The 17,151-nt window shown below is 25.3% G+C and overlaps 1 protein-coding gene across 1 annotated transcript in view; it reads left to right on the top strand.

Annotated features, from left to right (window-relative positions):
• Window positions 1–16,140, top strand: part of LOC112688923 (cell growth regulator with RING finger domain protein 1-like) — a 32,943-nt gene extending 16,803 nt beyond the window's left edge. The window contains exons 3-6 of the mRNA XM_025562351.1: window positions 9,147–9,318; window positions 9,474–9,621; window positions 9,831–9,938; window positions 15,038–16,140. Of these exons, the coding sequence (XP_025418136.1) occupies window positions 9,147–9,318; window positions 9,474–9,621; window positions 9,831–9,938; window positions 15,038–15,424 (815 nt within the window). The 3' untranslated portion in view covers window positions 15,425–16,140. The remainder of the gene's footprint in view (window positions 1–9,146; window positions 9,319–9,473; window positions 9,622–9,830; window positions 9,939–15,037) is intronic.
• The last annotated feature ends 1,011 nt before the right edge of the window (window positions 16,141–17,151 follow it).

Raw genomic sequence — 17,151 nt, 5'->3', positions numbered from 1 at the left:
TCTTCTTTGTCGAGGACTTAATAATTATTTATTAAAAAGAAATAACGTCAATAAAAGTAGGTATGTAATTTATACAATCTCAATATATATATTATTGTAATTTTTAATGTATTATACCTTTTTTTTCCTGTTTGAATCGAGGACCAAGCTGGTTATACTGCCATTCAAATAATATATTATACCTAAACAGTAAACTTTATATAAATTCTATCTTGAAAGAAGTTTGAAATTAAAATTTGAACAAAAGTCTGACAGTAAATAAAGTAACACTGGAATTTTATAAGGTTAGTTTTAAATCAGTATGGTTGTATCCATGTAGTACTAAATAACCACTAACAAATAAAAACCAAGGTCAGATTTTTTTTGATTGCTTCTACTTCATTAATACTTTGAACCATGGTAGATTTTGTATAAGTATACTTAAGTGTCATAAAAAAAAAAATCTCAACTTATAATTTATCTTAAAGCTAATATGAAAAATAAATGGGTCTATTATTCTAGATAGGTATAGTACTATATTAATAATTAAGACACTTTACCTATTATTATATATTTATTAATATGATTATTTATATTCAATTATTGGACGATGTTTTTATTAACACTAACCAGACACTATGCTACACAAATACAATGCATGATGTCAATCTGCAGTTAGTCTGTTTTCACATGTAATATTCGTGAGTGCTATATTATGTTTAATTTTTTTTTTTATTTAATTAAAATGGAAATAAATACAGAATTTCATTGTTTATTTGAAAAATTGTTCTTTGAAAAACGAATTATACATTAGCCAATTAACGTCGACGTTAATTAAATGTTAACATTTCCTGTAACATATACAAATATATTATTTACATTTATTTTATCTGCGATTTGGTGTATATCAATATCTTTTTTGATTGGTGAGGAAGATTACTATGGAACGTATGGAAGTTAGGTCAAGAACTAGATAATGAAAGAAGTCATCAATATCCATCATTGTTGTAAAATGCATTACACATTAAATTATTTAATTCTTAAATGTCATAATTTATAACAAATGAGTACCTCAAATTAAATTATAACTTACAAAATGCGAGGAAAATTAATATTTGTAACAGTACAATTGTTTAAACTTAAAATAATTGCTCTCTTTTTTTTTTTTTTTTTAAAATAATAATTTTAACTGTATTATATTTAATTTTATTATTATTGATTATTTAGATTTATGTGTAAAAACATTCATTAACAGGAATTCATTTTAATAAAAATCAAGCATTGATTTGATGTATTGTTATGTATTTATGCTTATAAATAAAGGTAGTAGATTAGGTGTTTAAAAACGTATATTTTTACTATGTCATTGAAATTTTTCTCACACTCAATTCTTTTGTCATTAAATATAATAAAAATAAAAAAAATACTATTTTAAAGTTACTTATATTTTTATTAACTACACAATGGACTGTATCTAATTCTGTATGCTCAATAATGTGCAGTCATCGTGTAACAATTTCATTTGGAATTCATAGGTCTTGATCAATTGATCTAATTTGAATAAGAATAAAAAATTATTCAGTTTATTATAATTATTATTATATCGAAAATGAATATGCAATATATTAATAACCCTTTTGAAGAAATAACAACAATTTTCTCAGCCATGCTATTGAATGTGTAATATTTTTTGGGTTGTTTGTTTACGTTAGGCTCTAGTCCTAAGCGTAGATGCAAGTATTTTAATAAATAATGAAACTATCGGGGTGTAGATTTCCTTCAAATTAAAATGTACAAATGTTTAAGAATTTGGAACACATCTTATAGTTATGTTTTATTTTTTAACCTTGAAAAGCAAATTATTTACATTCAATAGTAAAGTATACATAAATATTTATTTAATTTGTTTTTTAAGCTCATTAATTGAAATCAAACAATTTAAGGTAATGATCATTATTAATTATATTCGTCAAATAACTGTCAATGTGAAAAAATTCATAATTACTGAAATCAATCTTAATATAGTTGATTCTATTATATTTACATGTGTATATAGTACTACAGCTTTCAAAATTTATATTAAAAAGGTTATTATAATTATTAGTTTCATAATTTACAGATATGCTGCCATCTTATTATTCAAATTAGTTAGTCAAAAAGCTATATGAACGCAGTTGCTAGAATTTCCTGTAATCGTTTGTATTCAACTTGATAAACAATTTTGAACAATAGAATCAATAACTTTTCATAATTTTCTATTATTTCCCTAAATTCTAAAAAGTTTCACCATCATAATATTTAATAACTGAAAAAGAAAATTTGCTAATTTGATGCCAAAGTTGTCAAAACAACCTTATAATTTTTGTTTTACTCAGAATATATTATTAATTTTTTTTACATAATTTTAAACTGGTCTCTACCAGAAATAAAATTATTATTTAATAAACACGTTGTAAAATATAAATTATAGTTATGTAAAAATAAATATAAATATTTTAATAAAATAAAATAAATATGAGTATAATGTACATAACCGTTATTTCTATGGTTTGAAAATAAATAAAATATGTAACCTAATATTTTTCTATTTTATAAAATATTTAAATAGTATTTATTTATGGCCAGGTATAATAAATTATAGCCTATTACTTTAAAGTAAAATATGATCAAAATAGACCTAAGTTATTTAAATGAAATTGTTGGTACGATTATTTTAAATACGAATTATTAAATTCTCTCTATTCAATAGTATCCTTTTTTTGGCAGGCTACAGTATCTAATATACATTAAAAGGATACAATAGTAAAATATGCACAAAATTGTTATGGTTTTCCTCAATATTTTTTAATATGATTTCCAAATAATATTTAAATAATTTAAAAATGCCAATATCTCTTAGTTTTTTAAATTTTTTATTATAATGTGACTATGGTACTAATTCAAAAAATATTCCAAATTCAACTTAATTGTAGGTGTATGAATGTCAAAAAATGTACAAAGTGTAGTAAATATATGAATGATTAAAATGTATTATAACTTTATGATTCATTTTTTATACTATAAAAAATAAAAAATTATAATAACACATTAAATGATTAAGTCCTCCTGAAGTAATTATTGACATGTAATCAAACAATTTGAATATTGTCGGGTTTGAATATAATTATAATATAAGTTAAAATAGAATTAATTATAATTAGGGACCGGATTTAAATGCACTTAAAACCATACAAATATGTTCTAAAAAATAACCAAAAATGTTCTTAAAAAATGAATTTTAACACAAAAATGAAATTAAAAATGAAAAAATGACCTTAAAAATGACATTTCTTTTTTTTATTTTGGGCATTATTTAACACATTATTTAATACATTAAAATCACATTAACACGTAATACGAGCAACGTCTGCGAGATAATAGGAACTGTAGCTGATTTGTTATTTGACCGAATACTGGTTCCATAGTCAATAATAAATTAAGATAAGATACAAACTGAATCAAAAAATAAAGATTGATAATGTATATGGAAGAACCCGATAAACCTACTTAAATATCAAGAAAATAATTTCTCTTTTGATTTTATTTTGAATAGGTTAAATTTGTTTAATATATCGAACAAATATGCTTTAAAAACTAACAAAATGACCCAATAATACTAAAAATGCTCTAAAAATGAAAAAACGTCGAAATATACAAAAAAAAATGCAAAATAAAATTTGTAGTTTTGAAACCCTCGTCACATGAAACGAATTATGTTCTTAGAGAGCATTATGCATGATCAATCAAAAAAATATGCACTTTGCATTAAAATCCGGGCCCTAATTATAATATATAGAGCAGTGAATGTGAATTTAGTTTTTTTTTATAATCGCAATAAATTTTTTATGAAGTAATATTAATTGGAATTGCTTTAAAAACTATACGAGTTCTAATAAACATATAACAATGTACTTATTTACTTTATATCGAGACACATTTTAAACTTTGCAAATCGTTATTAAAAAAGTGTAGATAAAAACATATATTTTCTCTTATTATTTCACAATCTTGTATTAATGAAAAAAATAAGATGTTTCGTTCATATTTTTTCATGTAAATATTTATTAGATTAATTTAATAGTAATCATTAATTAAATTAAATTGTTATTAAAATGTTATTGTAAAGAACATCTGCCTATTATTGAATATATCTGCATTTATAAACTATTAATTTTCTTTTATTATTATTATTATTATTATTATTGAGAACGATTTTATTTTTTAACGAAGGTTAAAGGACCTTGAAATCCTTCAAGTCCTTATTATTAACGGCCATTGTGTACGCGATATTTATACTAGTCAGAATTACTCTAATAAAGAGTCAACACTCGAAATTTGAAGGGCATGAGTTGTGTATACAATAATAGTTTGTTCTCTGTTTAATAGCCTCTCATGTGTGCGTCCATTATTATATTACATATAAAATTTCTAGTTTTTATGCACATGTATTGGTTCTAGGTATAATTTGTAATTTTAAAAAAATAAATATCTTAATAATTAATATCTTTTATTTCTAAAATGTATTATATATTTATATATATTTATAATTTACTCGTATGTATCAAAACATATACTTTATAAAATGTATACACATTATTTAACTTTTAATTCTCAATATTTATAAATGTTCTAAAATAATTCTCTGCAAAATATATAATACTGTAAATACAACTTCCATTTAAAAATGTTCTGTTTTGTTATTCTTAAAGTATACCTAGAAAATGTTTTAAAAAAATTATCGTAGAAGGTTAATTTTTCAACTATTTGTTTATAATATTTTATTATAAGAAGTTGTCTTTGTACATAAAATGAAAAATTATAGACTTCATTGTGTAGGGTTCGTATTATATATGGTTTTTTTTAAACAAAAACCTATCTATATATACGATGCATATATATATATATATATATATATATATCTGTGTATCGTATATAAAAGTTGCCTATCATTTCATTATAAAGTCGGTACTTTTTGATGTATTTTTTGTTTGTTGCGATAACTTTTTAAAATGTAAGCGTGACATAAAATGTGATTATTTAGTATAATTTTTGAACTCATACAAATTTATCATATGATTTATTGAAAAAATAAGATGGTGTTGTACATTTTTTGAATACTTTGTTAAGCCCTCCACCACTATATTAAAAAACACGTTAATAATATAACAACTTGGCCATAAAGCGGACTTTTGTTAGCGTAGTAGGTGGGGCCGGCACGATGACTCTTCGAAGGTTACATTATGACGACACAACCCAGGTTATAATTACTTACGCTTTACAGTACGGTTCTTATTCAAGGTTTTCAAGTGGAATGAAATAAAAATTTTATTTTATATTTATTGTATACGAGACGGTAAAACAAAAACGCTTAGTAAATTGTACATCAAAACCCGTGGGCTTATCTTTTTAACATCCCTTATGTCATTTATTCGCTTGTACGTGGAGGTCGCATAAAAGGTCAACGGATTTTCCTATTTCTTACCAATTCGAAGTCAATTTTTTTTTTTTACTTTTCTTTATTTATGACCTGAAAAAGAAGCGTTTACGTTTAGTGTTTTCTTATCAAAACTAACACATGTAAATGTGTCCTACCTAATTATCTTGTATCTCGTGTAGAACGGGTCGAATAGCAGATTACGTGTGACTTTCTCGTGGATCGTAGTCTGTGTGAGTGCCATGTATTGTAGTCAACGCGTCAAACTCGCAAAATTAAGGCTATTTGAAAAGGTTCGGATGTATTAATTATTATTTATATTATCACAGTAAATGTTCTTTATTATTATACACAGTTAATGATAGTCGTGCAAAGTTCAAAAGCAGATTTAAAAACTTCTTTTCGCTTGCGATTAATGTAATTCCTAAAAATATAATTTCGATTTAATATATACTCGACTTTTCTTTATTGCCAATCTTGTTTGTATTGATTAATATTCGTTCTACCAGTTTCATTCTAGCTATTTTTATCGAATAGTATTATTATTTATTATGATTTTCCAAGTTTATCCATAATATATTTATATACTAATGAATACATTTGCATTGATAATTTTAAAATATATTACCTACAATAACTATAGGTTGTATGAAGTTCCAAGTACGGTATGAATTGCTTCATTGCTTCCTTGTTGTGTGTTTCAATTATTTTTTTTTACTTTAGTACTTTCACCCACTCAAAATAAATAGCCTATTTCTACTTTCAGTAAGGCTGAATGCTTATAATTTCAAGGGTATAACAAAGAAACAATTATCTACAATAATTAAAACTTTTCTAATTGATGACATTTCTTTATTATATTAGTAAACGTTTGTTTAATTATTGTATAAAATGTAATTTTAATTTTAATTTGGATTTCTGTATCAATGTTTATGATTAACTACATATTATTTGTTACAATATATTTCATACAAAAACTTGTTTTATATTTTAAAAATATATAAATTAAATAGTAAGGAATTTTTTTTAAAATCTATGTGTGAATCCGTACCGTTAGTATATTATATTTTAAAATGACATAAATTTAAAAATGAAAACACATTTCTCGCAAGAAATTATAGTTATGCATTTTTTAAAATATGAGTTAATAAACTTTGTTAAATTTCTCAACAAACTACTTCAAAAAATGTTTATAACATTTATTTTGTTTTTTACCGAAGGTGACTTTTCCTCTCCGGCTACCATAAAAAAATGATTCAAATTTTTTTTCATATCATTTGCATCAATTCTAGATACAAAAATAAATACAAAAGTATATTATGTATATATATTTTGTTTCATATAAATTGAATATTTGATTTTTGTATTTTTCAACAGGTTTTAGTAGTTCAGTCAAATGGTTGCTTGTTAAAAAAATACATCACGCGAGTAGAATAATTGGTACCGTATTAATCATGAATTTGATTATGAAATGTATATTTACTCGTATATTTGTAATGGGTTTTAATAAACAGGCGTTCAATTTTGTTCGAAGTTGTATTCGTAAAGAGTTTTTATGGGATTTGTATATACAATTTCAAACAATTTAAAACAATGAACTAGTGAATTAATTATTTAAAAAAATAGTTAAAACATAAAAATTAATTGTTTGATTATTTCAGCGGATTTTTTTTTTTTTTAAATGCAGTGTTAAACGTATTATTATACTAAATGTTTTTATAAATTCCATGTATTAAAGCAAAATACATAAAATGTTTAAATTTTTAATTAATCCTTTTGTTTGGAATAAATTCCACTAATTCTACTTATATATATATATATATATATATATGGTATATGATATATGGTTCCTATACCATCTATACTTTATAAATTATTACTATGATTATTTATTTATTTATTTTTTAATATATCAAACCACGATTTTTAGTTCTTACACTTGAATATAAATTCTAACTAAATAATTTATAAAATAAATTTGACATATAATAATTTAAATTGAATGGTTCATATTATAAAATGTTATTCAAATTATTTTATCAGTGAATATGATGTACTAAAGCACTCAAACTATTATTATGTATATGAAATTTAATTTTAGTGTTTTGATTGACGTACGCTTATGGTTTCCGTTCTTAGTTTTCGCTAACTACTTTGAAAATCTCATTCAATTTAAATATAGTAGATGCATTTATGTTCAAAACTTTTAGAGTAGTTTCTATATATATTCGGTTACACGATTTTATTAGTAGGTAGATCAAACACTCTTTGGCATACTAAAGTAGTGGTGTGTAACTATTGTAGGTAACATTTATTAGTAATGAATATATATAATATATATGAATATACGAATTATATAGTTCACATTTTAAATTTTATAGTCCATTTTAACTTTACTGCTGTACATCTACAGATTTTTTTTGTAAATACTTACCAATTCTACAGTTACCAATATTACATTTTAATATTTAAAATTATTTGTATGTGAGAAGTGTTATTATTTTAAAAATTAATTAATAGATATAGTATGATATTCGGTTTTTTTCCGTTCAAAATTTCTCTTCAATTTGCAATTTTAATTATTTTTTTTAAAACATTTACATTATACAATCTAATAACTTTTTATGATAAAAAAAAAACATCAATAATAACTGACAGACGTTTTCTTTCTTCGTACATACTAATGGTATTCTGATAGTAAAAATACTTCTGGACGTCTGCCGAACTCAAGTTTAAACCTTTCAACAAGAATAAAATGTAATCGATTTTAAGATCTTCTCTTAGTGATAAATTATTTTTGTTTGGTCGCTATTTAAGCTGTTGTTTTTGGCTTCTTCTGTCAGTCAGTTGGGCTTTATTTGTCGATCATGCTTTTTTTACCTACTTTGGTTATTATACATTACCATTTAATTTTGACCTACTTCTTAATACTATTGAATTAATTTCCGTGAAATAGAATGCAAAATATAATTAACTTACTTAATATTATACATTTTGAATGGAAATATTTATTTAATCATGTAAAAATTATAATATACACAAGTTAAAATTTTATTCTGAAATTTTAATAATTACATTTTGTATATTGAAAATATTCTATAATAGTTAAGCTCATTTTAGATTCTGAATAAAACGAAAAATATATTTAATGTTAATAGCATTTATGCCTAAAATTCTTAAAATTAATTTTCATGTTCTATTTATTGCAATCTAATATTTTATTTTAACAAATTTAAATAATAAAAAAAATATAATATTATAATGCTGTATTTATTTTTAAAGGTTATAAATAGTTGTTTTTTATATTTGCAATATTAAATATGTAGGAATATTGTATTATTGTATTATGTTTGTGATAACAATAGTCACTAAAATGCCTTTGATATTATTGTATTGTCATGATATTATTACTGTATCAATAAATGTATACTATTAACTGTTAAATAGTGATGACTAATGCATTTCAAAGGTTAGAAGTATTAAAAATTATATCTAAAAGGGGTTATCTTGCTCTGGTGATTGACAATAAATCGATAAAATATTTCGAATAAAAATAAATTTGAATAGGTAGTTCTTCAAAAATTCAAATGCATCTTTAATATTTTATAAAGTTTTCGTCTAATTTTGTTTAAATAATTGTATTTTATAACAAACATGCATAGTGTTAGTTTATATTAATTATATATTTTTTCAGATCTTCGTTGTACGATCTCAAGTCAAGTTCCGTATACACTGCAAGCATTTTGGGGTGTTTCTATTCGAGAGCTTCACCATTTCCTTTGGAAGACTTGGAGCTCATTTCAGACAGCTGTCAATGATGACTCATTACTTAGTGGACACTACCAACACTGCGGATTGACTTTACAGTATCCTTTGATTTATTCAAAATCAGTATTTATCTTTCAAATATACTTGAATGGGTGGAAATTTATTTTTCATAAATACTGTCCATTAAATAAATTATTTCTCTTTGTAGAAATGTTAATATTTATTAAAACTCCTTAACTTGTATGCACTTCAGCGAAACAAGCCATACGGAAAAAACCATCCAGATGTTTATGCCAGAGGGCAAGTTGGATTTAGGTACGCCGCCTCGGCACTGTTACCCATTGGTTATATTTCTCATAAGAGACATACCCGAAAACTCTACTTTACATCCAGATGAGACGGTAAATGTATAATTTAATTTAATTTATTTTTGTAAACACTTACTTAAATAATTATATTTTTAAATTATAGCACCTTAATTTATTTTTAAAAATACTTACATTAAAGCTGTTAATTCGCGTATAAAATTAAAGATTTTGAGTTTTTATGTTAAATTTTTATTTATGATATTTATTTATTGTTATAATTATTTTCTGTGTTTATAATATAGGTTGCATTAGTGAATGTCGTACACATACAGGATAACGTATGCACGTTGCCCACCAATATTTTGGCGCAATATCTTAAACAAGCAAATGGACAACTGTCGTCATTAAAGGTTAGTAAGCGTATACATTTCATAATATTATTATAAGCACAAATTACAGTGAAATTATCGTTACCTTCAATAAAAGCTCCAATATCTTAAATGCTTGTTTATATAATTTTAAATTATCTATTACATTTTTAATATATTTGTTATGTATTGTTTAATAATAATAATCGACTATTTCATTATTTGAAATATTCTATATCGGGCGCGCCAACTTTACTTCTCAACTTTAATGAAGTTAATATCTAATTTTGTGGAAAGTAGGTGGGGATAGTCGAGTGGTTGGTATTTATTTTTGTATATGACTATACAGGACAATTTCGTTTAATACCAAACGTATGGTTTCCGTATATACTTCATTACAATTTTTTATTGTCATTTTTGACTAATTGTGTACAAGGCATTCTTTTGAAAGTAAATTAGTTTAAAGTTATTATTGTTTGATAGGTGGGTGATAATTACTTTTAGGTAATGTGAATATCATACTACTTTTGATACACTTTGGCGCACTTATTTATAAATAATAATAATAATAATAATAATAATAATAATTTATAGTATAGATAAGACAAAAAATTGGTATTGGGGTTATGATCTGTAGTTAGTAACCTCATGCGTTTTGTGTACCTGGATAACGCATGAACTACAGTATATTGAGAATGTCAATTATAAAAGAAAAGTTGTAGCTTTATAGGTATGTAATAGGATTTCGATTTTCCTTCGTCTCAAAATACATTAGTTTCTCTAATTTTTCTAGTAGATAATGAATTTGCATTTGAGCCAACAATCTACGATAGTGACGTGTTCTTTAATGATTAACATTATTCTTTATTACAAGGACTCGGAAGTTATAATACTAATAAAATAAAATGTTAGCGCTTTAATATGCACTAAAAAAACATCAAAATAAGCGGTATAAAAACAAATTAAAATTGAAAAATATGCAAATTGCAATTTTATAAAAAGTATTTTTAATTTTTCTTAATTTTTTTAAAATTCTACAAGTTTTATATAAAATATGGTGGTAAGTATTTGGGGATTAAATAATTTGTATTATTCTGAAACATTTCCAGTAAATATAAATATGTAAAATAATTTAAATATTATTGCATAATAATATAATGTATTCTTTATTATTTTTTAATTTTCCTTTGTTCGCACATTACAGAAATATATAATGTATTCATTTTAAATTAATTTATTTTTATATACATTAAAATCACACAGAAAAATCAAATGTTTTCTTATATTTTTAAATTTGAATAATTTACGATTATTTAAAAGTTAAGTTTTGTAAATCGATAACGACTGCTCATCATTGACGGCCATCACAGGTATGTACGTAAAAAATGTCAAATCTTTACAACTTAAATCTTAAGGAAGATCATCTAAATTCCGGATGTTTCTTCACCAGATAGAACTTTTGATATCTTTATTAACGCCAAGAGACCTCGATTTTTTTCCTGTACTTTATTGAATTTATTTCGAGCAATTTTTCCATTTGGATTATATACGAGTAGTGTTTCAAATTAATTTTGAATACCTTCAACTTCTTATTTTAATTTAATTTGATAATGACATTTTGCTGTTGTCGTTTTTTAATAGCAAAGTTAATTTGTTAAAGTTTGACTTAATATACGTTATTTTCTAATCCTGGTTTTATAGTTTTTAGCACCTTTAATACAAACTGCATAGTTTCTATCCAGCATGAAAATACGATGTATTATTCCGAAATTCTCATAATAATAAATTGTCACGTTAATCCAAATTCCCCAACAAGTGAGAATTGACACTGGAGGTAAGGTTAGGTTTGACACTTTTAAATATAAGTAAACGAATTGGGGCTTTTATTAAAAATTTTTTACATTCGAAATAACTCTATCTCCTGAAATTGACTTATTATTTCTTCTGTGACCCTATGCTGCCCACGTACAACACATGTTAAGTGATATATTTTAAATTACCTTTTTAAATTTTTCAATAACTATTGTTTTCGATTTATTTGATATTCGTATCGGGCGAGATTTTTAATATAATTGTTACTTTTTAAATGTTGTATTACGTTAATTTTTTTTTTTTTTTAATCAACTTTTATTTCATACATTTTATAAAAATAATAATTCCATTGAAAAATATTGGAACCAAATTCATAAACATTAACTTGGAGCCAGGAACTAAAGTTGTGTGCAGTACGACATACTTAGTGTAATACGAAATGTTAAGTGTGTAGTACGAAATTAAAAGTTATATAGATAATAATAACCACAGCAGGTTCTATTATCTATATTATGGTATTTGTCTTTAATTATACATTTTTTTATTAAATTAATTTTACATATTTTTAAAATAAAAAAATGTATTATCAGCAAAATCTAAAAGACTAACTATTTTAACTTTGTTTTTCATTACTGTTAACGTTTGAAAGGGGATTATGACAAAATCCTGAAGTGTGCAGTACGAAAAAGTATAAAATTTAACCTTTACTTGGAGCCTTCATTTGATAAACTTTTTTAATTTTAATAATTTTTAAGTCAATATAAAAACAAAAGAGTATAACCGTATAGCTTAGTTTACCTACTATTTGACAATCAATCGCATACGCAATACATCTATATAGCGGCAGAAAACTAAAATAAAATTATTGTTTTAAGTAATTCAACTACAAAATAGATTAAATTTATAAATTTAAATAATAATTTATATAACTTGTAAAGTTACAATGGAATGAAATAATTATAATTATCATTCGCAATGGACTTTGTCGTAATTTACATGGCGTTTTGATTCTTATGAGGGTCGCCAACTTACAGGGCGAGTTTGTCAGGTCGGACCACTGTAGGATTTAGTTATAAAAAAAACTATAAAAATAATAATATAAATAATAATAATAATCTGGCTTGCACAACTAATAAAACAAACATATGTTATCAGCCCCGGAGGACTAAAGAAACTTGGGTCCGGCTCGGCTAACGTTATTAAAATAAAATTTACATTTTTATTGTGTGCATGATTAACAGGAATAAATGTACCACATAGTCACACATCAACAGAGGTAATTATGATATATGCCTCGTAGCGTGCATCAAATATAATCATTATCAATAAACATATATATATTATACACACCTTCGACTCAAACAATCAAATTTAAATACAAATATAAATATACTTCAAAATCGCATATAAATACGACCAAATTAATAAAATTTAAATAAAATAAGAAAATAAAAATTTGGTAACATTTTGTCACGGTACAAACTATAAATTTAATCTATTTTGTGATTCAACGATAACGCTTCCAACGAAAATATGATAATAATACGATAATTGTAGTACGACAGTCATGATTTTAAAAATAACCAGATTATTGGAAAAAAAAAGAATCGTCCGATATGATCGACGATAACCAACGATTAATATGCACTATTTTAAAATTAAAATACATTTTAATTTTCGTTGAAATTTTCGTATTCGTATGTTGTTTGACCCAAAATCTTTTTTTTCTTTTTTTTTTATACAATTTTTTTTATTATCTTATACACTTGTATTTAAAAATATACTTTTAAATAGCACTTACAACTCTAAATTAGCAAAATAGCATTAAAAATTTGATATTATGCAAAAATTATCAAAATAAAATGTCGTATACAACATTCATTATACATACAAATCCATTCACTGTACCTTTTCCCTTCGTCACGGAATATACCCAACACTCTACCACAAAAACCAGCCACTTCCTCCTGCCCAATGTGTACGCTACCTCGGTATCCTAATAGATCGTAGACTTACTTGGCAAACACACATAGCAAACAAAACCAAATTCTTGAATGACCGTTTCCGACTTCTTTGACCACTTCTAACTTCCAAGCTCATGAAACTCCCCAACAAACCATTGCTGTACAAACTCCTTCAAAGACCTATTTGGATATATGGAAATTTACTTTGGGGCGCTGCCAAAATATCCAGTATCAATTGTATCCAAAGATTCCAATCCAAAGCCCTACGTACTTTTACTAAAGCTCCATTTTATGTCACCAACTACACTCTACACTTTAATCTTAATATATTATAAGTTTCTGAAATAATAAAAAAATCACTACAAAGTTTTAAAACCCGTCTAGTTAATTATAAAAATACTCTAATCTCCGAATTATCATCTGCCACCAAAAAAAAAAAAAAACTTAAAAGGCAATGGGTGTCTTGACCTGCTAACCTAATTTCATGTCGTAGTATCTCCAATGGGTACCCAACAATTGTTCTTATTGTTCTATATTGTAACAGATTGAATACAAATAAAACTATCTGACCTATCTGTCAATATTTTTTATCTTATCCATCAATTGTTCTTATTTTTCTATATTGTAACAGATTGAAAAAAAAACTTTGAATGTTTTAAAACATTCTAAAAAATAAATGTATTCCTTAAAACTTTCAAACCCTACTTATAGGTTAATTTGAACCAAAATTTGCCATCATTAAAAACAGTCGACATCCTGTAACGGTTTCAATTCATAAACAAATTAAAGAATTTCTTTACTATAGAGACAGTTTCTCTGTAAAATTCTATACGCAATAATAATTAAATCGTTTTGGAATTAGGGATGAGTAGAGTACAACCATAGACCTTATACTCATTATTAGGTATAGACCATAATAATCATATTACGAGTTATAATATATTAGTTATTATATTAATAATTATATTACTGAGTATAAGTTCTATGAGTACAACACATATATTTATTAGCGGATGAGTGCGTATCGATTTTAAAAGTTGCCATAGATCGCGTATCTACATCAGATGTACCGTATTGATTCGCTCGAAGAAAAAATTAAGGCAAAAAAGATGGGTACCGATACAGAAACTAGTAATCGTTAGCCTATATACAATCATCGTTTATTGCCTAAAATGTACCTAAAAACGTCTATAGTATAATAATACGTAGCGAAGATTTTTCTGCAGATTGCACGTGTAAACTTAAGTGTACCCGTATATTATAAATATAGATATATAATATTTTTTTTTAAATAATATTTATTTATACATTCTATTTCGTTATAATTAAAACGCCACTGTTTTTTTGTTTTTCTTCTTCTCGCAGCAACTGTATTTGGCCACCGGTAACGCACTCGGTTATCAAGACGATGCTTGTGATGACGCATCGCAGAGGGCCGTCGTTCTAGACAACAACAACAGTAGCAGCAGCTTAAACGCAGGCCAGGAACAGTTGTGCGTCGTGTGCCAGTATTACCCGTTGTCCAGAGCCCTTTTGCCGTGCCGTCATACGTGCATATGCGCCACATGTTTCGGTAAACTGGAGACGTGCCCGATGTGTCGTAGTCCTATCAAGAGCTACTTTTGCGTGCGCACTGAGGATTATTTGGCCGATTGCGCGCTGGGTTTGGAGAAAACGGGCGCGTCGGCAAAACGGCAGGCGTTCTCCCAGTGGATTCAAGACAGTATTACAGACTTTCTCGGCCTACATTAGGCCTCCCAATCTCTCTCAGTCCCCTCCCTCTCATGTTTCCCACCATCCTTTTCTTCATCCCTAATTTTTTTTTAATTTTTTTTTTTTTTAATTTAAATCAAACCGTTAGCGTTAGGCATTTTTTTTTGTTCATGTGCGTATAAAACACACACACATACACACACATATTGATTAATCGATTAATTAACAATCCTTCGTCGCCCACTTGGAATTAACCTCTCATCGTTTCCAATGTATATTACTTAATACATTTATGCATGTATTTATTGTGATATATTTATTATATATAAATATATATATTCATATAAGTGTAATACATAATTTCGTTTGGTAGTATTACGTTTGGAAATCGCCTTAAATGTATGTTTGTGGACCCCCTCTTTTTATTTATTAAAGAATCAAGCACGTATGTCAATATTTATACGCTACGCATAAATATTGATCTGTCTATGAGGTACAACCGAAATACCGTGGATACTTCGATGGTGTAAAATACGCATAAAATCGACGGATTTATGTAGAACATGATGATAGGTTATTGGTGTTAAACAATTACTCATGCAGATAAAAATGACATTGTGTAAAGACGCTAGTCTAGCAATCTGTGGAGCTAAGTTTTATATATTTAGGAAGAAAAAAATTTAAGGACGTATACATTTAATATTTTCTACTTTACGGAATTATCAAAATCATTTCCCCTCCCCCATAACATATCTTTTTTTTAGACATGTATCACAGAAAAGTTCCTTATGTATAATATATGTTATAATATTCATAAATATTTTATAAAGACTATACGTACAACATTTTAATGTTAAAATTTCAAAATGTCATGTATGTATATTTATAACACACATAATATAAAAATACATACATGTATATACAAAAGTTAAAATAATCTTCCGTGTAATTATTAACGTGTTATAGTGCGTTGCATTTAAAAAAATGCTTTTTTTTATGATCTTCCGTGTGCGTAATATAATTATTATGGTCTATAACTTATAGTGTATTAAACTATCATTATTTTTATTTTCATTATTATTAGGTATTATTATTATTTTTACGTATTTGAGCGTGTATGTCCGGTAACTTGCCCCTCCAAAAAATATCCTCGGCCTTATGTTACGAAAAGTTTTAAGTTAGTAACTGAGTTATATCATTATTATCATTTTAAACATTCTATTTGATTTTAATTATAATTTTTAGTTGTATATTTTATATTCAATGTTTCCATACTACAATTATCACAGTTGACCATTGAGTAACATCATTTAATCACATTAGCATTCGGTTATGTTATTTTAGTTCTACCGGTATTATATTATTGAAAAAATAGTTTATTTTTTTTAAATACCGTTACCGCTGACTACATAAGAGAGTTCTCATAATGTTAGAAACGCACATATACAATTATGTTTGATACATTAAATACGCCAAGTTATATTCTTTGACCTACAAAAAATGTATTGTTTTATTTTAATTTTAGTATTTACCATACTGATGTGAATTTTAAGAAATAGTTTAAAGTGAATTAAGTTTAAGTAATTTGCAGTGTTTCTCTTAAAATGAAGAAAAACATGTTAAGATTTTTTTATGATAATACTTAGTTATTACCTAATTTGTTTAAGGTTAATTTACACTCGGTTGGGCTAAAATGGCAATGTACTACAGTGTTTTGTCGTGAAACATCACTAACATAATTTTAATTATTACGATTTTTTTTTTTT

Source organism: Sipha flava, unplaced genomic scaffold, assembly GCF_003268045.1.
Source record: "Sipha flava isolate LNK unplaced genomic scaffold, YSA_version1 41_pilon_pilon, whole genome shotgun sequence".
NCBI lineage: Eukaryota > Metazoa > Arthropoda > Insecta > Hemiptera > Aphididae > Sipha > Sipha flava.
This window is presented reverse-complemented; position numbering and strand designations above follow the sequence as displayed.